The sequence below is a fragment of the Protopterus annectens genome, chromosome 4.part0 (genome assembly GCF_019279795.1).
Source record: "Protopterus annectens isolate FY-2018-M chromosome 4.part0, PAN1.0, whole genome shotgun sequence".
NCBI lineage: Eukaryota > Metazoa > Chordata > Ceratodontiformes > Protopteridae > Protopterus > Protopterus annectens.
This window is the reverse complement of record NC_056733.1, coordinates 1,097,004,866-1,097,027,838: the sequence shown is the minus strand read 5'-3', so window position 1 is coordinate 1,097,027,838 and position 22,973 is coordinate 1,097,004,866. Positions and strand designations below refer to the sequence as shown.

At 40.3% G+C, this 22,973-nt stretch overlaps 2 protein-coding genes across 2 annotated transcripts in view; both read right to left on the bottom strand.

The window, feature by feature from the left end:
- The window catches only part of LOC122799780 (protocadherin gamma-A4-like), a 639,989-nt gene that overhangs the window by 441,565 nt on the left and 175,451 nt on the right, over nt 1-22,973 (bottom strand). The window lies entirely within an intron of this gene.
- Nucleotides 1-22,973, bottom strand: part of LOC122800103 — a 200,789-nt gene that overhangs the window by 43,898 nt on the left and 133,918 nt on the right. The window contains exon 5 of the mRNA XM_044069626.1: nt 974-3,433. Coding sequence (XP_043925561.1) covers nt 974-3,433 — 2,460 coding nt within the window. The remainder of the gene's footprint in view (nt 1-973; nt 3,434-22,973) is intronic.

Sequence of the window (22,973 nt, the reverse complement as noted above, 5' to 3'; positions counted from 1 at the left end):
TTCTCTTTCAGATACCTAAAATGACCACAGTAATCTGAAATGAAAATTGTTTGCAGAATAAGAAAGGTTCATTCTTTCATAAGAAAATTGTGAGGCTTTAAGGTAGAATCTAAATATAGCATCTAAATGGTCAGCTATAATTAAATCTCTCAATGCAAAACCATATCCAGGCATATGTATGCAAATACAGAGGCATTTCAGGTATACCAGTAAAATAAAAATGAGCAAACAGAAACTTTAATTTTATGCTCTGATACTCTGAAATATATGCTCTGATACATCTAGAGATTATGTCTGGTTCCAGTAAAAGGCAGTCACAGTATCCAGTAGGGATTACTTAGAGAAATAAAATTGCCTTTCTCCTCTGTGATTAACAAATTAAGAAGTACTTGTGTTCTTCTTGTCATAGTGCTTGTATGCTATGGTATACTGTCCAGATAAATGTATTTGTGTGTATTACTTTCAATTTAATGTTAATGCACTTTTTTCAGATGGAGGAGGAAAATGGTCCTTCTGAATCAACCCACTCACTGGATGAACAAAAGAATAAATAAATAAGTAGATGTGTAACCTAAAAAGTATCTTACAATAAAACCAGTAATGCAAATTTACATGACAAAATACAAATGAAAACAAGTAAATTATGTACTTAATTTATTCCACAACTGATTTATCTACCATGTAGACTGAGGATGTATGATACCTGTAAAGCCCCAAAACAATAAACACTAATAACTAGATGTAAATTAAATTGTTTTTATTGTTAATATAATTACACATACTTGATATAAAACATTTTGTAGTGTATTATTTCCACAGTTTCTAATGCCATGAGCAGCTAGAAAACAGCCTAGGAAGTATGCCTATTTGAAACTTTAGCAAAACACATGCCCGACTCAAACAATATTAGCACTAAGGCATTATTTTAGCAGGGAAAAGAAATAACCATAATAAACATTAAAGGAAGGAATTATTCTATAAAAGATCTCACCTGGGAGATAGCATTGCTGTCTCCATAAAATGCATTGTCTGGACTGGGTTCTGACTTATCACTGACAGTGACTGTATTACCATTCATTGTATCAAGTCCATAAGGTCTCATAAACTGAAACTCACTCCTTCCAGAATTAGAGGTTAGGTAAGCCCTCTGTATGTAAGGAGGATGTCTATGTCTCATGGGTTCTGATTCACCACAGTTTGAAGGGTGTTCAGGGTTGTAATCTACAAATGCTGGCTTAAGTAATGATGACTGCCTCCATCTCTGAAACTTGATAATAAAAACAATTATTATGAAACAAAGAAACAAGGCAGACACAGAAATAACAGAAATCACCAAATACAGAGTCAGATTAGACTCCTGTTCTCTGTTTTCTGATGGTCTGATGTCATCCAAAAGTGGTTGGGGGAAGTTATCTGAGTCTGTAACAAATATGGTGACACTGGCTGTAGACGAATGTGATGGTTGTCCGTTGTCTTTTACGATGATATAAATAATTTGTTTAACTGGTTCTTTTACTAGAACAGGGCGTGACGTCCTAATTTCCCCAGTGTGATACCCTACACTGAAAAGGCTAGGATCTGTAGCCTTTAACAATTGATAAGAAAGCCAAGCATTCTGTCCAGAATCAGCATCCACTGCTACCACTTTAGTAACCAGATAGTTTGCATCCGCTAGAAGTGGTACTATCTCGATTCCTACAGGAGCTTCATCACTTGACATTGGGTACAGGATTTTAGGATAATTGTCATTCTCGTCCTGAATGAAAATATTCACAGTAGCGTTTGCCGATAATGGTGGGGAACCACCATCCACGGCTTTAACAACCATAGAAAACTCCCTAAACGCCTCATAATCAAAAGAGCGCAAAGCATAAACGTTACCGTTATCTGGGTTAATGGAGACGTAGGTTGAGATCAGAGACTCCCCAACATAACCAGGAACAATGGAATAAGTTACCTGAGCATTTTGCTTCCAGTCAGGATCTTTTGCCTCTACTGTGTGGATTACATATCCTGGAGGATTGTTCTCCCTGACATATACATTGTATGTAGCTTTAGAAAACTGGGGAGTGTTGTCGTTTATATCAACAATCTTAAGGCTGACGGTCCTCACTGCTGAAAGAGGTGGTGAGCCCTTATCAATAGCGGTGATTGTAATATTGTATTCAGGAACCTTTTCTCTATCAAGTGATCCATTTAACTTAAGTGTGTAGTAATTCTTGTACGAGGGTTGTAGCATAAATGGAACATTTTCTTGTATGTGACAGCTTGTTTCACCATTGTCACTGGAATCCAAGTCAGCAATATTTATCAATGCAATAACAGTTCCAGGAACAGCATCTTCCGAAATTTCATCAGAAACCGAAGAAACGATTATCTGAGGTGCGTTATCATTATCATCAAGAATGTCGATACGTACCTTAATGTGGGCAGTCAGTCCACCACCGTCTTTAGCCTCAACAGTAATTTCAAACCATTTCGTTTCTTCGTAATCCAGAATCCCCTGTAGAAGTATTTCTCCACTAACTGGGTCCAGTCTAAACAAAGACCGGGCTGTTTCAGTTATTTTTTTGAAACTATATCGTACCTCTCCATTAGCTCCTCCATCACGGTCTGTGGCACTTACTTTAACTACTAAGGTGTCTTTTGGTGACCCTTCTTTCAGGGATGTTTTATAAACTGATTGACTGAATTCAGGTGTGTTGTCATTGACGTCCACAACATTAATGTGTATCTGTGAGGTACCAGACCTCCTAGGGATCCCATTGTCTTTTGCAGTTAGGATAAGAAAGAGATCCCTGTGTGTTTCGTGATCTAAAGTATTATTTAGAACAAGCTCTATGTAATGACTGCTTTCTTTGTCGGTCACTTGCAAGTAGAAGTAGTCAGAAGGATTCATTTGATAGTCGAGAAGTGAATTTACACCAATATCGGGGTCCTCCGCCTCACCCAACCTAAATCGGGCTCCAGGAGATGTCATTTCAATGATACTTAATTTAATGATGTCGTGAAGGAACACCGGGGGATTGTCATTGATGTCCTGAATTTCAACTTCTCCGGCAAATATCTGCAGTGGATTTTCAACAACAGCTTCAAACATCAGAAGACACAAAGGCATTTTATCACACATTTCCTCCCTGTCTATTCTCTCCGTCAGGAACAAATCTCCGGTCTCAGAATTAATATTTAAAAATCGGTTCTTTGATGATGAGGATATGCGTAGCCGACGAGCTGCCACATCTGTACGAGGTATGCCCACGTCGTTTGCAAGATGTCCAACAAAAGAGCCACGATCCATTTCTTCTGGGACCGAATACCGTATGACTGCCGAGGTTAAGGACTGAAACGTATAAAATAGGAAGAAAAATAATTGGTGCTGGGAACACCTCCTCCCTGGCTTGGACGTAATATCCATTTCAGGACCAAGATTTAGCTACCGTACAGATTATGCAAAAAGTTTCAGACTGAATCTGGAGAAAAAGAAAGGCTTGCATACAACCCGCCCATCTGCTAGTCACAGAAATTTTCCCTGCAGTTGCTTTTATACCTCGTCTGAGGCCCTTAATAATATGGTTCAGCAGAAAACAAACATTTCATCAGGTTGGCAAAGAGCGACATACAGTGTACAAAGCAAAAACTGCAGCCCTCATTAATTGTGGTGGGCTAGATGCTTCACCAAACCGATTACAGTTTGCTGGCACATTTATGCAACCTTAGCTACAGTAAATCAATAAAACCTATGCAGAACTGTAATATTTCATGAGAGATTCTTAGACTGTTAGAAGCTGAACTTGTGGTTTTCTGGCAAATTAGTGGCAAATCATTAAAGACTGAAGTTAGAAAATAATGACAGACATTTGAGTTTTAGACTTCATTCCCTTCAGAAAATTCATGCTAATGTGCAACCTGTTATTCTATCAACTTTCTAAGTTTCTTAGAGCAATATTTTAAAAAAATGTCCCTATTTGTATCACTTTTTTATGGCTTTGTCCAGATTTCTTACTCTAAGAGGTTGAGAGGTATCAGGTATGGAACGACTGAAGTGATTTAAAAGACCAGTTGGATTGACTGAATGATTTGATTGGTTGATTTGTTTTTCTTTTTTGAGTTTTTTTCACTTACATAAAAATATTTCAGGCATGGGCAATAACCCAAAATAGTCATTCCCAATGAAGAATGCTATCATTTCTCTCGACAGATGGATAGATAGACAGGTGAATGGACAGCTAGATAGGTCATATAGTGATTGTTTACTCTCCAAACAGCACAAACTGCTAACATGTTTTATTTATTTTTTATTTATTTTTATTTATTGTGTGCACTTTATCAACAGCCTGTAAAATAATGTTGTAATATATCATATTTTCCAAAAGAAGGTTCATGAGTTAGGCTTTTTACATACACCCATGCATATGCACACATATACACATATTAATATTAATTTATAATGGGTAGTAAAATTGTTCACCACAGTAATATTTGTCAAGTGCCACTTCAGTGAATGAGTTTTAGTGAAAATCTTTAGGTAGAAGATGAAAACTGAAAAGTACCACTTGTTTTAATAATACGCAAGATAAGTTTCCTACAGCTTAGTATGCTCCATAGAAGACCAAACTACATTTAATGATCCTTCAAGCGCATATGTTAAGAAGTGGCTGGTGGCAGCTGTACATCCCAAACACTAGTCAAATACTGAATTACATACTTCATCTAATCTAACTTGTGTAAGAATTATACAAGAAAAACTTCCCCAGTAAATACTCCTAGGTAGGAAGACACTAATGTGGAGAACTGATAATTTAGTGATTCATGAATGGGTATATTTGTAACACATTTTGCACAGTTTCAATATTTTCTGGTCAAGAGTTTTTCAAGTCATGCAACAGCTTGTGAAAAATCATTAGTCACTTCCTTGAGGAAATGGGTTTTAGCACAAGAGAGGTTAATGAGATAAATGTTGTCATGTCATATTTGAATACTTCTGTTATATATCTAATTTTGTGTTAATATTGTAACGTGGTTTATTAATGACTAGGAATTTTAACAAGGAGAAGAAACTTACTGAGTCTGCTAGATGTGCACAGAACTGAACCCACAAAAGTCCAGCACATCTACCGTGCTGTCCCACCCCACCTTGTCTGACTGATGATAACTGTAAAAGCCAATTACATTTTTACATTTTGGCTACATTCATTTTCATCCCCTAATGTCTGAATTCTGCTCTCACCCTTATCATTCCTATCTATCTATCTATCTATCTATCTATCTATCTATCTATCTATCTATCTATCTATCCCTATACCTATACATACACTACTTTCCAGATTGCACTAACTCACAAGAAAGGTCAATACATGTTTTCCCTTTTCCTCTGTGTTGGTATGACCTCTGAGATAGTATGTTTAGAGACTGGGGTTGTGGGGAAGAACCCCATAAAAAGGGGTGTGGTCTTCACATAAATATGGATGCAAAAATTATATTACCATCAGTGTTAGGCATGAATTTTCAAACAGTTGAAGGAGACACAAATATTTTAAATATTCATGTAGCTTGTGGTGGCTTAATACTTAAGAGACAATAAATGAGATTGTTCTACTCCTCTTAGAATTTATTTCTTTGTTGGGTCTTCTCCACTTGACCATGTAGTCCCTTCTTTTCAGCAAAATCTCTACTTTGTTCCCCACCTCAATTAATAATAACTGTGGTTCTGGGTACAAGAAGTGTGACCTCCATCCAAGACACCTCACTTTTTTTATAACTTGAGCATCAATTTATGCATCCAGGAATCACTGTCAATATTTTGTAAGCAAGTATGAGAAAGCTCTTGCACATTCAAGTAGCTACACAATCAAACATGCCTGTCCCCATAGGGAGATGATGTTTCTGTTCACTGATATACACAGAGATGTATTAGTGGATGCCTCTGAGGCAAAAATGGTTGCTCAATCCCAGCCACCCCAACTAAATTCTCTAGGGCCCCAGCCACTAACCAAACACCTGGGATGTAATCAGAGCTTAATTTCTCTGCACCACAGAGCTGGCTTGGACCCTTATGTTTCATGTCTTAGTGTTAATCTGTAGTACAGAATAAATGGTAGATACTACAAGGAAAAGAATAAATGGTCAGCATTTGATGAGGGGATTATTACAACTTCATATGTGAGTAAATGATGAATATGGTCTAGACCCTGCACATATTTGGTCATCATTGATGTAAGCTGCAATGTGATAGCGTGCAAACTGAGTGCCAGAATGTAAGAAGTTTCACTGGTTAATAGAAAAAAAGTGAATTATTTTCCATTTGGAACAGGAAGTACAATCCATCTAGTAAAAAAACAGAAGAATTGTCTTAAAAGTCAAGTAATCTAATTCCTTCTTGCAAGAGTGGTTTATGTCAGTACATAAGTGTAAGCATGGTTTTAAATAGATTTATTTTATTTTACATTTGTTAACCGGGGTGTATGACTGAGACAAAAAGGCCCTTTTTCAGCAGAGGGTCGGGAAGAAAAGCTCCACATAGAAAAATTACGAATACATTTAGATATTTAGATATGATCAGTATACACACAAATTACAATAGACATGTTTTTACAGTGGTATGCAGCACATCAACAGATACAGTGGAGAGAGCAAACAAGAAAATATTAATTTAAAAATAAAAGTAATTAATAGATTTGTTGTGTACAGCTGAAATTTGGAACATAGGTAGAATACATATATAGTACACAGGTACAGTACATACATTGTACATTAGCCAGTGTTTGTAAGTGTGAAAACTATTATCAAGTATTCTATGTTTAGTATGTGTACCTTACCTGCTTTCACTAGCCTGAGGAGCAGTCATGGCACTGCCAACTTTGCTTGAGATGTTGCCTAATGAGGTTTTTAAAGGAAGCCTTGGACGATGTGTTTTGTATACTAGTGGGGAGAGAGTTCCACTTTTTAGCCACTGAATTACTATATAGTGTGTCTCCAAAGCTGTTGGTGACTTCTAGTAGTAGTTTGCTTGATGATCTAACAGGCCTTTTGGCTGAGTGATGTTGTACTAGGCTTTTGAGGGCAGGACACTTATTGGGGAGGTAATAGAATGACAGAGGCAGAGCTGATTGTAGGTTAGGAGGTTGGGCAGTTCAAGCCAGTGGAGCTGTCTCAAAGCAATACAGTGATGAGTTATATATGAGCAATTTGCAGCAAAGCGGGCAATTCTGTTATAGCAGGCTTCCATTTTGCTTAGTTCAGTTTTGTTGAGATTAGTCAGAATGGGAGATGCATAGAGTAGGGTGGATAGAAGTTGGGAGCGAGCAATGGCTGATCTTGTGTTATTGGTAAGAAATGGTTTGGTACGGTAGAGTGATCCCAGTTTGGCATGTATTTTTTTAATAGTTAAGTTGAGATGACTATCAGATTTTAGGTGGGAGTCTATGGTTATTCCCGATAGCTTAGCCTGTGCCACTGGAGTGACTGGAGTAGCATTTGTGGAGTAGATAGTGAATTGACTGTTATAAGTGTTTTTGTTAGAACTGGTTATAATCATAAGCAGAGTTTTCTTTGGACTGAGGATAAGTTGGGCTTTGGTAAGGTAGTTTTCAACGCCAGAGAATTCTAGTTGAGTTGTTTGCAGAAGGGTGGGAATGTTTTGTGCAGCACAGATTAAGGTAGCATCATCTGCATACTGAATGATAACATTCATGCTGTGTGAAGGTATGGAGGTCATTTGTGAAAACTGAAAAGTAGTGGTCCTAAGACAAAACCCTGTGGGACTCCTATAGTTATGGGCAGCTGAGGAGAGAAAGAATTTTCCCATTTCACAGCTTGTTACCTGTCAGTTAAGTAGCTTTGGAACCAGGTAAGGGTGGAATTTAATAGGTGATATTGGTTTAGTTTGTTTAGCAGGATTTAGTGTGAGACTGTGTCAAATGCTTTCGACATATCCAAAAAAAAGAGTTGACACCTGCAGGCCTTTATTTTTGAGGTGGTTTACTGTGTCTGTGAAGCAGAGGAGGGCTGTAGTGGTACTATGGGCAGGTCTGAAACCATGTTGAGTAAGTGACAGGATGTTGCTGTCTAGGAGATATTTTAGCACTTGGGTATGGATGCATTTTTCTAGGATTTTGTCCAGGGGAAAGAGTAAAGCAATTGGTCTGTAGTTATTAAGTTCAGTGGAGGTCCCACCATTATGTATGGGTTTAACACAGTATATTTTCCAGAGTTTGGGCACATGGTTTTCAACAACTGATCTGTTTATGAGAGTGGAAGATTGGGATAGTAATAGTGTCTGCTGTGAGTTTCAAGAAATAGCTGGGGAGTAGGATGGCTGCTGTTAATGAAGTTTTTAGAGCATGCTTTTGATTGAAGTGGTGGAAACTGTTTTGAGGGTAAAGCTTATATTAGTGTTATTTGTGTTGGGGGGGTAGTGAGATTGGAACTGTCCTGTGATACTAAATTTATTTATTTTATTTATTTATTTTATTTTATTTTATTTTACATTTGTTAACCGGGCTAGTCTAACTGGATATATTTCCATTTTCAGTAGAGGCCCAGGGAGAAAAGCTCCAGTGAAACAAAAATAAAAATTTAAACATTAAAAATTAAAAAACACTTGAAAATTAAAAAAACATTTAAAAATTAAAAAATAATTAAAAAACAGTTAAAAATTAAAAATCAATATTAATACATAATAAATGAATGGATTTCAATAGAAGATTATTCAAAAAGCAGGAAGTAATTAGAATACAATAAATTACAGCAGTATTACTAGAGTAATGTAGGCATTTACAATAGTAGAGGTGACAATATGTATAGGATAAATTCAATATGCAGTGAGATACATGATATCTGATTTCTACTAAAGATAGAATTGAGTTCACAAATCGGGAGTTGAATTGTGTTTCAGTGGGAACTTCAGTGTCAGGAGTGGTTGTTTTGGGGGTAGCCTTTTGGGTGGGTTTTAGTAGCTGGTTTACATTTTCCCAAAATCCTTGAGGGTTGTGTTGTTATTTAGTTTGTAATGTCATGTAGTAGGATTTTTTTGTCCAGCCTAATGCATTTTATTTGCAGGGTTGCACAGTTCTTGGTACTTAGGCTTTGTGTTTCTTTGTTTTTTTTATAGTAAAGCCAGGCAGTGTCTCTGGACTAGTGGATCTGTTTGGTTTCTTTACTGAGCCAGTGGTTTGTAGAGGTTCTAACCTTGATTTTGTGCAATGGAGTGACGGTGTCTAGGTGTTGTAGAAATGCTTTGTTGAAATATGCTACAGCCTGGTTAAGTGGGAGGGGTTTTAGGGGGGTCCAGTCACAGTTACAGAGTAAAGTATTGAGGACCTCGGGAGAGATTTGTGTTTCTAGAGGATTTATCGTTAGTGGTTTTGCATATGTTTGTTCTGCTACATATAAGGTATATTATGTTGTTCATGGGTTCATAGGTAGGTACTAGGCTATTGGCCCTAGGGCCTATACAAGCCTAGCCAAAAAGGTACCCTGGCTTTCGCCACCCAAGAAAATTATTTTCCTGTGCCCCTGTCAAGCAGAACCACAGAAGTGATCCCCAGGGTGAATTTCCTATTACCCATCCAATCATCAAGATTTTTCTTGAAGAGTGCTAATGAGGAGCTCTGTTTGACATAGATAGGTAGTCTGTTCCAGAGTATGGGAAGTCTCTGGGACAGGAATCTATCCCTCCAGCATGTTCTGTTTATTGTGGTGACAAGGTTTAGGTCCCTAGAGCGTGTAGCTCGGAGGGATTGGGATTTCTTTAAGTGGAGCATGCCCAACAGCTCTGGGTTTGACATACCTTTGTATGTTAGGCAAAGATCGCTTCTGAGTAGGCGATATGCGATGGAGTAAAGCTGGAGTTTTTTGAGATGGTCTATGTAAGGCATCTGTTTGAGGCCAGTAATCCTCTTTGTAAGGTATTTTTGCGGCCTTTCCAGTTGTTGTAGATGTCTTCTGAGGTACATACCAAAAGGGGCGTTGTACTCTATAATGGGTCTAATGAGTGATGAGTAGAGGGGAACAATGACCGCTTTTTTTCTGGATGAGAAACCTTTTGTGATGAGGTGTGCCACATAGAAGGATTTCCTGACCACTGTGGTGATGTGATTATCAAAGGAGAGACTACTGTCCACCTGTGTTCCAACGTCTCTTATCACACTTTCGGTGTTAAGTAGACTACCGCCTATGTGGTAGTTCATGGATACAGAGTTTTTACCAAAGAGAATGACAATGCACTTTTTGGCATTGAGCTTGAGACCATGTCTTTGACACCAGGCATCTGTCTCAGTGAGGCCTTTTTGTAGGATGTCCACATCGTTAGGAGTTTCAATTATGGCTCCTAGTTTGCAGTCATCTGCGAATTTAGTTAGCCAAAGGCCTTTTGTGTTAGCCTGTACTTCAGAGAAGTAGATACCAAACAGGAGAGGACCCAGGACTGAACCCTGTGGTACTCCACTTGTCACTGGTCTGAAGTCTGATTTGGAGTTTGCTACTTTCATGGTGTGGGTTCTGTCAGTAAGCCAGTTGGCAACCCATCTCGTGACATAGGGATTTATACCTAGTTTAGTGAGTTTATCTATAATTTCAGAGTGGGGGATGGTGTTGAATGCCTTGGCGAGATCTAGATAGGCTGTGTGAACCACCTTATCCTCATCTATGGCTTTGGTGACTACTTGAAAGAAGTCTGTCAGGTTTAGGAGACATGATCTGCCTTTTACAAACTCAAACTGTGTGGGGTCCAGAGTTTGGGGACCTCCAATGTCTTTTTTTATGAGTTCCATGATGATACGTTCCATGGCCTTACAGACGAGTCTCGTCAGGCTAATGGGGCGGTAGTTCCCGGGGTCTGTTGTGGCCCTCCCTTTGTGGAGTGGGATAACTGTCACAGTGCGCCATTCAATGGGCACAAAGCCTGAGGTGAGGCTATGATTGAACATGGTACTTAGGTGGGGTACCAGTTCATTCTATAGTTCATGTAGAAGGCAGCCTGGGATGTTGTCAGGTCCCATGGATGCTGTGTTCTTGGCTTTGGAGAGTGAAGTGTTTACCTGTAAAGCTATGATTACAGGAACTTTGCATTCTTCTGGTATAAAGATGGGCCCTTTAGGGGGTGAGAGGGGGGTAAAGTTAGCACTGAACCTATCTGCCAGGATGTTGGCAATATCAGTTGGTTCTGTATATTTAGTGTCATTGTGTTGTAACTCAGAGCAGATCCGAGTGTTGCCATTGAGATTTTTGACATAGCTATAGAATGCTTTGTGGGTGTCTTTAGAATCAGTGGCAATTTTGTTTTCATAACTAGCTTTGGAGGATTTTATGAGGGATCTCAGCTTCTTACTGAGGCTGACCAGGGAGTTCCTAAAATCGTGGGATTTTACCCTTTTTTGCAACAGTTTCTTTCTTCTGTTGTAGAGTTTGTTTATGGCAGAAGACCACCAGATTGGCTTCCTTTTCTGGAGGATAGCATCTTGGTTCTGTTAGGGATAGCACGATCCATGCACTCGTGTAAGTGCTTATAAAGTGCATTTGTGTAGGATTCAGCAGTCGTACCTCTAGTGTCTATCTGCATGGGTGTTGTGAAGTTTTCCACTTCTGTCTTAAGAAGCGTGAAGTTGGCTTTGGAGAAATTTTTTACGGTTGTTTTCCTAATGGGGGGTGGGAGCGGGATGTGGATGGTTGCATCTGACCAACGAGGAGCTGACCTCTGGTGTGGAACACCGGTCACCCATGTTGGTGATGACCAGGTCTAGGATATTGCTGCCCCTGATGGGGGTGTGGATAAGTTGATCCAAAGCGTTGGAATTGATGATTTCCAGAAAACATTGAGCAAAACAGTTGGTACATGAGTAGTTTTCCCAGTTAATGGTAGGGTAGTTGAAATTACTCATTATTAGAGTGTTGGGTTGTACCTTAATATTTTCCAGTGTATCAAGAAAAGAGTAGTGGGAATCCTGGGGCATGGTGGGGGGTCTGTAGCAAGCTACAATCTGGATTGTGGTTTTGCCCAGAGTTAGTTGAACTTGGATAATCTCGGATGCATTATGCTGAGCAACTAGCTTGGAGGTGTGGATATCCTTAATGAGTATGGACACGCCTCCACCTTTAGTGTTTCAGTCCGGGTTTGGTGGCCGAAAGGTGTGGTATGAATTGTAGCCTGGTAATGCAGGGATGCTCTCTGGAGCTTTGAACCAGGTCTCTGTCACTGCACAGATGTCAATGTTCTCCATTTTAAGGAGTGCCTCGAGTGAGTGCATTTTGAGGTTTAGACGTCTAGCATTGAGTAGCATTACCCTCAGATTTTGCTTGCTTGTACCTGTTACGGTGGTGAATTTGTCATTTGAACCTTGCCTAAAAAAGGCACTATAGCGGTGGCAAGAGCCATTGCCAGTATCCGGAATCCCAAGGGCGATGGGTGCAGGCCATCTCTGGCAAAGCAGCGTGGTCTGTCGATCATGTCATCCCAGGCAGACAGATACTGTATTCCCTTAGAATGACACCAGAAGCTTAGCCAATTGTTAAAGTCAATCATTTTGTCCTTGTACTGTGGTGTCATTCTGGGTGATGGCAGGATGCTACTCAGGGCTAGGATCATACCGGCCTGGGCTACAACATTGGAAAGCTCCTCCATGTCTCTTTTCATGTAGTCCAGGGAGGGATGTCTCAGGTCATTCACACCAACATGGACAATGACAGAGTCATATTTGTACTTGTTGTGGAGTGACCTGAGTGCGTGCTTTATGTGGCGGATCCTGGCGCCTGACAGGAAGCTGACTATAACTTTTTCCTTATTTAGCCTAGTGAGTGGAACATCAGTGTGCCTGACTATAGAGTCACCTATGACTAGAGTGTTGGGTACGTTATGCCTTATGGGCTGTAGTTGAGTGGCACACTGAGTATGTGGGCTATGTGTCATTTGGGTTGTGTTGGGGGTGGAGGTTGCTTGCATTTCTGCTTTGGAGGTCTCTGTTGTTTGGGCAGATTTGTACTGAGAGCCTCCGTGAATGTAGGTCTGTGTTTTGTGGTTCTGTGTGTGTGTTTTGGTGGTGTAGGTTTTGAGGGATTATGTGATGAATGTGGTGTGGTGCAAGTGTTTACTTTCTCCTCTTGACTGTCTAGGCCAGTCTTTGGTGAAGAGAGCTTTGCTTCCAGTTTGGCTATAAAAGTGCATCTCTCACAGGTTGTAGTGTTGGGTGGTAGGAGGAAAGGTTTGTCTGTGTACATGAGGCAATTGCTGCATTGTCCCACGATGCTCAGATTCATCAGGTAGACAGGAGAAAACACTGGGAGCTGACCTTTAGACATGCCTGCATAGGTGCTTATTTATTAAGTACTAAAAACTGTTTTCCTCTAGACAAGTGAGGAAAGTTGAGTGCTGTAGTAATTTGTAACTTATTTAGTGCTTACAATGAGTTCTGAACAAGTGCTGAGATCAAAGAAACAGATGAGTGCTAAAACTAAAAAGCTGGAAAGTTGCAAGGGAAATTTTGAAGAACAGACTTTATGGCGCCAGGAATAGTTTAACCCCAGTTAAGTGTGGGGGGGGGGGCTTCGGAGCTCACAAACCGTCCTGGACACAGCAAATCCGTATCTGACCTACCACAGGAAAGGGGGGAAGCAAGCTTAGAATTTTTTTCCCAGTAAAGTGGAAATAGAGAAAGCTGGAACAGAAGTTAATTCAACGTTAAGAATCCGAGTGGGATGGCCTTCACAAAAGTTCTCTATTAGATTGAGTGAACTAATGACACTAGACTGGGAGGAGTGTCACAGATCAAATATACAGTATGGGCAGGCAACTGCAAAGCCACCAAGTATAAGTACACACAACACTAGGGACGGTGGGTGTGAAAAATTACAGTTCCTAGCTGTAGCCACTAAATGAAAGTTTTAAACAGATCAAGGAGCAGACTCGAGAATGCTTTTAACTGTAACAGACAAAAATGCACAGAAAAGTTTGATAGAGCACTCACAAACAGAAAAACAACTCTCAGTATGAAAAAGCAGTTTACAGTTAAGTGATGTTAAAACAGTATAAAACAGTACATAAATGCAGTGAAACAATAAAAAAATCTTTATAACAGTCCAAAAATATAGTAGATCAACTGTATAGCACAATTATAAGCATTTCAGAAGTGCAGTTCAGTGAAATAAGTGTAAGAAATAACTTAGCCTGCTTTTGGAATCTTAAGGAATTTCCACTTATGCAATGCAATCCAGAGCCTGACAATGCAAGCAGAACCTTTATACGACACAGGGTTGATATAGCAGTAAGAATGGAGGAGTTGGAAGGTCAGATTATTACTCAGCCCCTGCTATTACCCAATCACTCGTACTACAGAAGGTCAGGAGGCCTTGTTACTCTCAATAATAATGAAGACAATCAGCAGAAAATGGCTGCCAGAAACACAGGAAACTCAAACAAAACTTCCAGCCTAGACAACAGGCCTCTATCAAGATTATGCCACCTGAGCAGAACACAGAAACCTCACTTTAAAAGCATAGAAAGAACACCCACAAAGAGAAAATACAAGTCTCAGTATGAAAAAGCAGTTTACAATTTAGTAATTTAAATTAAAAAAGCAATTATAGTAATGCACACTATTACAGTTCCTAGCTGTAGCCACTAAATGAAAGTTTTAAACAGATCAAGGAGCAGACCCAAGAATGCTTTTAACTGTAAAAGACAGAAATGCACAGAAAAGTTTGGATAGAGCACTCAAAAACAGAAAATACAACTCTCAGTATGAAAAAGCAGTTTACAGTTAAGTAATGTTAAAACAGTACATAAATGCAGTGAAACAATAAAAAAAGCTTTATAACAGTGCAAAAATATAGCAGATCAACTGTATAGCACAATTATAAGTGTTTCGGAAGTGCAGTTCAGTGAAATAAGTGTAAGAAATAACTTAGCCTGCTCTTAGAATCTTAAGGAATTTCCACTTAGGCAATGCAATCCAGATCCTGACAATACTCAGTTAAGGTGTCTGGGAGACTGCCTGTGTGGGGGTACAATGTGGTTCATAGGTAGGTACTAGGCTATTGGCCCAAGGGCATATTTAAGCCTAGCCAGCAAGGTTCCCTGGCTTATGCCACCCAAAAAGTTATTTTCTTGTGCCACTGTTGGGCAGAGACACAGAAGTGATCCCCGGGGTGTATTTCCCATCCACTCATCAATATTTTGTTTTTGAAGAGTGCTAATGAAGAACTTTGCTTGACATAGATGGATAGTCTGTTCCAGAGTATGGGAAGTCTCTGGGACAGGAATCTATCCCTCCAGCATGTCCTGTTTATTGTGGTGACAATTTTTAGGTCCATAGAGCATGTAGCTCAGAGGGATTGGGATTTCTTTAGGTGTAGCATGTCCAACAGCTCTGGGTTTGACATAGCTTTATATGTAGGGTTGTTAGTTAGGACCCAGTCAAGGATGGATTCCATTTTACATTTTTTATCACATCTAGTTGGAATTTGGACTAGCTGCTGGTAGCCACAGAGATTTAGATTAGATTACTTGGTGGTTCTGAAATACAGGTGAACCAATCTAGGTTGAAATCCTCCAGAATAAGGGTTTCTTGTGAGTATGTGGAAGAACACCAGGATAAGAAGTCTTCAAGGCTAGCAGTTGTATTACCAGGTGGAATATAGATCACAATTGTGGTGATAACCTTTTTAGGGTGAAGTTGAAGTTGTGAGATAAGTATGTCCCAATTATTGGGAGAGGGGTAGGAGTTTGGTAATTGACTTACAGTTAAGTTGGACTTATAGAGTAAGGCAGTTCCACACCCTTTATGAAGTGGTCTGTCTCGTCTAATGATATTGTAGCCAGTAGGGTGAACTTCTGAGTTAGCTCTGTTTTTATTTAGCCAGGTTTCTGCTAAAGCAACTATGTCTGGGGAGTAGTGTGCTATTGTGGCCTGGAGTTCAGATATGTTATTTTTGATACTTCTAATATTATTATTTAGCATTAAAAGATGGTTGGTTTTGCTGCTGTTGTTGATTTGCCCAGGGATGAAGAAAGTGGGGGTGTTATGTTCTAACATTTGTGTTGGAGCAGTTTGTGTTGGACAGGATGGATTTGGGCCTGGGTTGGGGTGGATGTCTCCACTTATGGTAAGCCTGGTGTTAAAATGGTGATACAAATGTTGAGTTTGGTGATGGGTGTGAGAAAGTATTGTTTTTTTTGGAGTAGGAATGAGAGCATGTGTGTTTAGTTCTGAACTGGTCTGTTATGTAGTTTTTGAACAATTGTGGGCAGATATTATTATAATGTGCGGTGTCTGTATATGAGAGTGCATAATATAGTGTTGTGTTACTAAGTTTAGGGATATTGCTAGAGTGATAACTTGTGGAGTTATAAAGAATTATGAGAAGACAAACTAGACTCAGTTGTGTGATAGTCATGGTTATAAAGTTTAAGTTGGTTCTAGGTGGAGGTATGGATAGGAATTACAGGGTTGCACTATATGTGGATGGGTAAGTAGTGTGGGGTGATGTAATAATGCCTAGCGGGAATGAGACTTTGTGGTGGAGCAACTGGGTGTGCTGTAATGTGATCTGACTTGAGCTGTAATTGGTGGAGTTGATGTGAGGTTGAGCTGTGGGTGTGGTTGCAATTACTATAAATGTAGAGGTAGTGGGGGCAGGAGGAAATTGGGGGTAGGGCTGGGGAGCAGAGAGAGCCCAAGCATTAGTGAGGGTGAACGGAGTGGGGCAGAGCCCACCAAGACAAGAGTAAGCAGCAGCAAAAAGTAAGTGTTACTTTACAAATCTGATATAGATACTTTATATATATATATATATATATATATATATATATATATATATATATATATACAGAGAGAGAGCATGTTATTCTATCTTGTTAATAAGGATATTAGACTTCTAACAGACAAAGTTTAATTAAGATGGTTTTAATAGTGTCAGTGTTAGTCTCCATTTTCAAATAATCCAAACTTCCAAGGTTTGTTCAATTTTCCTCATAACTTGTTCGATGTCATTTGTTTCTGCAAAGGAGAGAGGTTTAGTTAATGCAGCACCTAAGAAAAGGTAAGGACGATAAAAAAGTAATGAGGTAGGTGTTTTTAACTCCTTCTGGTGGAACAGTATGCTTTTATTGCCCTAGGATGATCCAACTTTACCTTAGCTCCAGAGAGTATTACAAACTACTAAAGCTAAGACCACACCATGGCAGGATACCTTTCAGGAGGAATTAAAAAAATGTGTGTGTGTATAAGCCCTATATCTAATTATTAAGGTTGATTATTTGTACAAAGAGTTCTATTATCCCAACAAATAACAATGACTGAATGAATATCCCTGCTGTGTGTGTGTCTCTCTCTCTCTCTCTGTATATATATAAATATATATATATATATATATATGTATATATGTATATATATATATATATATATATATATATATATATATCTGAAACTGTCAATCTTCTGATACAGAAGAACCCATTTAATTGATGAACTAGATCTGTGGTATACATTAAGTAATGTTTGAATTAAGATTCAAGATAAATAAAAGCTCGGTAGGACATGTGCTACATTTGTTCAAAGTAATGTACCACAATATATATATTTTTTGTCTCTGTGACCAAACTTAATACAAGTATTTCAAATGAGTGTAACCAAACATGCACTAGTACATAGAAGACACTCAAAAATGTATCTTGAATCTGTTATGATTAATCACAAGTAAGAGAAGAACTTTAAGTGGGATTCCACATTCATGTACATGTTATAATCTAAAATCAAACATGAGACAGGTCTGTAAAAGCATATTGCATGTGTCCTACTTGTCTTCAAGTAATGCTGTCACAGACAATGGACATATTTTTATGCAGTGTTGCTGATGGATAAGGATGTTTTTCTAATCAGTGTTACACACGCTCAGCAATACCTCCTTCTTAATGACAAAAAGTACTAGGAGTTAGGTATAATTCTATATAGTTTATTCAGATGACTGTCTAGACCTGAGACTTTAAGTCATTCTGTTTATATAAAGGGACGTGTAGTTTTAACATTGTAGGGAAGTTAGATAGGACTTCATACTTGATCTGGGGTTAAGGGCTGCAGCAAAACTCTTGTCTGCATTTCTGAAATGAGATTAACAGGAAGAGAGTCTGGAGTAATATAGAGTTTTAAATAATATTTTGAATACCGTGTCTATGCCTTGAGTAATATAGTTTCACAGGCATGGTACATAGTCTGCATAAGAATGTAGTCTAACACACCTAGCCAGCTTTATTAAAACTTTTTTTCTGAATTTATTTTCAGCACGAGAGAGAGAGAAAAAGAGGACACAGTGACAGATACCATGAACAAAGGCAGGAAAAAGAAGAAGGAGAAAGAGTAGCCACAGATAATACAATAAACAAGGAAAATATATACAAAACCATGCAAATTCAACTTAGCAGTTAGAGGTACCCTCCTCCTCCTCCTCTGAACATGAGTTTGAAAACAGGCCAAAGAAGAATCAAAGTTCTGAACAAAGTGGATAACTGCAGTGGTATGGGATCATGCCTATAGCTACCTTAAAATATAGTTTGACATTTGGACTTAGTAGTCCTGTAGATATTTTGAGAAATAATTCCACAAAGAGTATGATTTTCTACCTACTCAGACCACTGTTCAGGTTCTGTTGGATCCAGCTGTTCACATCTGTTTGTTGTAGATTTCCTTAGCAGCATGAATAGGCCGCAAAGCAAGGTAGCCTGGAGAAGTACTACATCAGGGCCTGGTAACCCTAGTAGATATATTGTGAGTCACAATTTAAATTAAATTTCCCATCACATCTATTCCAGAGGAATAGCAGTTTGGAGCATTCCACAAAAATATTTCGCCAAGAGCTTAAAGCTGTCTACAAAAAGGTCTTTGCTTGTACATATCAGACAAAGGTCTGTCATAGGTTCATAGGTTCATAGGTTCATACTAGGCTATCTGCCCGAGGGCATTTACAAGCCTAGCCCATAGTTTTGTGGCTTACGCCACCCCTTTAGTATGGGGAACTATACCCATTATTTTGCTGTGCCTCTGTTGAGCAGTGACACTGAGGTAATCCCTGGGGTATATCTGCGATCTCCCATCCATTGGTCAAGATTTCTCTTGAACAAGGCCAGCGAGGTGCTCTGCCTCACATATACCGGGATTTTATTCCACAGCATAGGGAGTCTTTGGGTGATGAATCTATCCCTCCAGCACGTCCTATTAATAGCCGTGTCGAGGTTTAAGTCTCCGCCCTTGTGGCTCTGACGGATCTAGATTTTTGAGGTGAAGCATATTCATCAAATCTGGGTTTGACATGGCCTTGTATGTTAGGCAAAGGTCACCTCTGAGCAAGCGGTGGCGACTGAATAGAGCTGGAGTTCTTTCAGTCGGGCAGCATAGGACAGATGTTTGAGACCCTTTATCCTTTTGGTGAGGAACTTTTGTGGCCTCTCCAGCTGCTGCAAGTGTCGGGTCAGATACATTCGAATGGGGCATTGTACTCAATCATTGGTCTGATGAGTGATGAGTATAGGGAGACTATGACCTCCCTTGATCTAGATGAGAATCCCTTCATGATAAGGTGGGCAATGTAGAAGGTCTTCCTAACTACTTTAGCTACATGGGTGTCGAATGACAGACTACTATCAACCTGGGTCCCCAGGTCCCTGATAACTTCTTCTGTACTCAGTGGATTGCCACCTATTTGGTAGCTAGGGGTAACCTTGTTTTTCCCGAAGGGTATGACTATGCATTTTTGGCATTTAACTTTAGGCCATGGCTCTGGCACCAGTTATCCATTTCTTTGAGACCCTTCTGAAGGATATCTGTGTCAGATGTGTTTTCTACTATGGCCCAGTTTGCAGTCATCTGCAAACTTTGTCAGCCATAACCCTCCTGTGTTTGCTTGTACTTGGAAAAGTAGATGCCAAACAAGAGTGGGCCCAGGACTGAGCCCTGTGGTACACCACTTGTGACAGGCTTTGAGTCTGACATGGCGCCAGCAACTCTGACCCTGTGGGTTCTGTCACTCAGCCAGTTTGCAACCCATCTTGTGATGTATGGGTTAACATTTAAGCTGATGAGTTTTCAATGATACCCGAGTGGGGTATTGTATCAAAGGCCTTCGCCAGATCGAGGTAGGCTGTATGGACTGCCTTTCCCTCATCAATGGCTTTGGTGACTGTTTCGAAAAAGTCAACCAAGTTTAGAAGGCATTATCTGCCTTTGACAAAGCCAAACTGGGATGGATCCAAAGTCTGCAAATTCCCTATGTCTTTATTTATGAGGTCCATTATGATCCTCTCCATGGCTTTGCAGATAAGGCTTGTCAAGCTAATGGGCCGGTAATTTCCAGGGTCGGTGGAGGCACCGCCTTTGTGAAGTGGGACCACAGTTGCAGTGCGCCACTCCCTGGGTACGTATCCAGAGGTAAGACTATGTCTTTGTTACAGTCAATCACAGAAGGTCTGGTGGAGCAGAAGTCTTTTTCTAATTTTTGTATTTGTGCCTAATGGCCATGAAACCTCCCGTAACTCAGACTATGTCCATTTGTTTCCTAGCACAGGGAACCAACCCTGTTCTCAGCCAAGATCTATCATCTAGACAACTATGAAAGCACTTTGTGCAATCTAGAATCCCCTCCATCTTCTTTTCTCATACCTGACAAAGAGTTGACTGATCATCCATGTGAGTATGACTTGTCACTTAGTCTGGGACCCTAAAGGAAGAAAAGATCTACGTACTCCCTCTCAATGTGTCTCTTTTTATCAGTGGCCTCCCCTGTATTTGTGAAGGCAACTGCAGGCTTTTTATTTGAATCTCCAACCCCCTCCCCTAGGTGATGATTTGAGCACCAATACCACTGCAGTGACTGCTTATGCCCTTCTAACAGAGCATTTGTGCTCCTTCATACTTGCTGAGACTATCTGTAAAGCCTAGCACTTGCTCCTAAAGTACTTTTTACCTTGATATAGCACTTTTATTATACATAGTACCCCACCAGCCTAAAAACCCCTTTCTCGATCACCCACACCCCCCGGAGTCTTTGTAAAGTTTTTGTCTATTCCTTCTAGCATGTCGAGGGATCAGTTGCTAGTGTCCTCTCCTGCCCAGCTGGTGAATCTGGGAATATTGAGGCAATGTTACAATTGCCTCATGTACACAGACAACCCTCTCCTTCTCCCACAAAACACAAATACATGCGAGAGATGCAACTATACAGCCAAACTGGAGGCTGAGCTCTCTCAACATAGGACTGGCAAGACCAGACAGGAGGAGAAGGTAACCACACACATCACAAACCCAGTCTCACATAGTACTATCACAACTTCAAATCATACACATAAACACACAAAGACATACTCGGAGGCTCTGATCAAAAATCTACCAAAACAGCAGAGGCCACCAAAGCAGACACCCAAACAACTGCCACCTCAAGACACAACACATGCAACACATAGACCACATAGTCAGTGTGCCAAACAGTCACAGCCCTTAAGGCCAAACACAATGCCAGACACACTCGTCATTGGTGACTCCATAGTCAGACACACTGACGTCCCGCTCACCAGATTGAGTAAGGAGAAGGTCACAGTAAGCTGCCTGTCGGGCGCTAGAATCCGCCACATAATGCAAGCACTCAGGTCTCTCAACAGCAGGTACAAGTACGACTCAGTCATTGTCCACGCTGGTGTGAACAACCTGAGACGTACCTCCCTGGACTACATGAGAAGAGACATAGAGGAGCTCTCTGATTATGTAGCCCAGGCAGGTATGACCCTGACCTTGAGCAGTATCCTACCTTCACCAAGAATGATGCCACAATACAGAGATAAGATGATCAGCTTTAATAATTGGCTTAAACTCTGGTGTCATTCAAAGGGGATCCAATGTCTGTCTGCCTGGGATGACATGCTGGACAAGCCACGCTGCTTCGCAAGGGACGGCTTGCACCTGTCACCCCTGGGCTTCTGGATATTGACAAAGGCTCTTGCCACCCCCATAGTGCCTTTTTTAGGCAAGGCTCAAATTCTAAACCTTCCACCCTAGAACACAAAAAAGGGAAAAAAACTAAGGGTAATGCTGCTCAATGCCAGAAGTCTCAGCCTCAAGATGCATGCACTTGAGGCCCTTCTCAGTATGGAGAACATCGATGTCTGTGCTGTGAGTGAAACCTGGTTCAAGGCTCCTGAGAGCACCCCAGCACTATCAGGTTTTACCTCATACCATGCGTTCCGGCCCCAAAATCCAGACACCACCAAAAAAGGAGGGGGGGTGTCCATATTCATCAAGGACACCCACACCTCAAGGTTGGTAGCAACGCACGATGCATCGGAGACCATCCAGGTGCAATTATCCATAGGCAAGACTGCTCTGCAATTTGTAGCATGTTACAGGCCACCCTCTCAAACTCAGGAACCTCACATAGCTTTCCTGAAAACACTGGAAGGGATAAATGTATCTCCAAATACCATCATACTAGGTGACTTCAACTACCCAAATATAGACTGGGAGCACTACTCTAGCCCCAACACTCTAGCCCAAAGGTTCCTAGAGTTCATAAACTCAAATGCCATGGAACAACTAGTCACCATCCCCACAAGAGGTGAAAACATACTTGATCTCATCATCACGAACATGGGGTCACAATGTTCAACACCGGAAGTATGCCCCTCACTGGTGAGATCAGATCATAAACTAATCTCACTGAAAGTCCACATCCCGCCCCCGCCTGAGATAAAAAAGACCACAGTGAAGAACTTCTCAAAAGCCAACTTCACACTTCTGAAGACCAGTGTGGTCTCCTTTAAGGCCCCCGAGCCTGCGGAAACCATTACTCAAGCCGCTGAATCACTTACAAATGCCTTCTACCAGCACCTATAGGACTGCATGGATCAGGCAATCCCAAACAAAACAAAGACTCTTTGTACCAAAGGCAAGCATCCAGTCTGGTGGACCCCAGCCATAAACAAGCTCTACAACAAAAGGAGGAAGCTA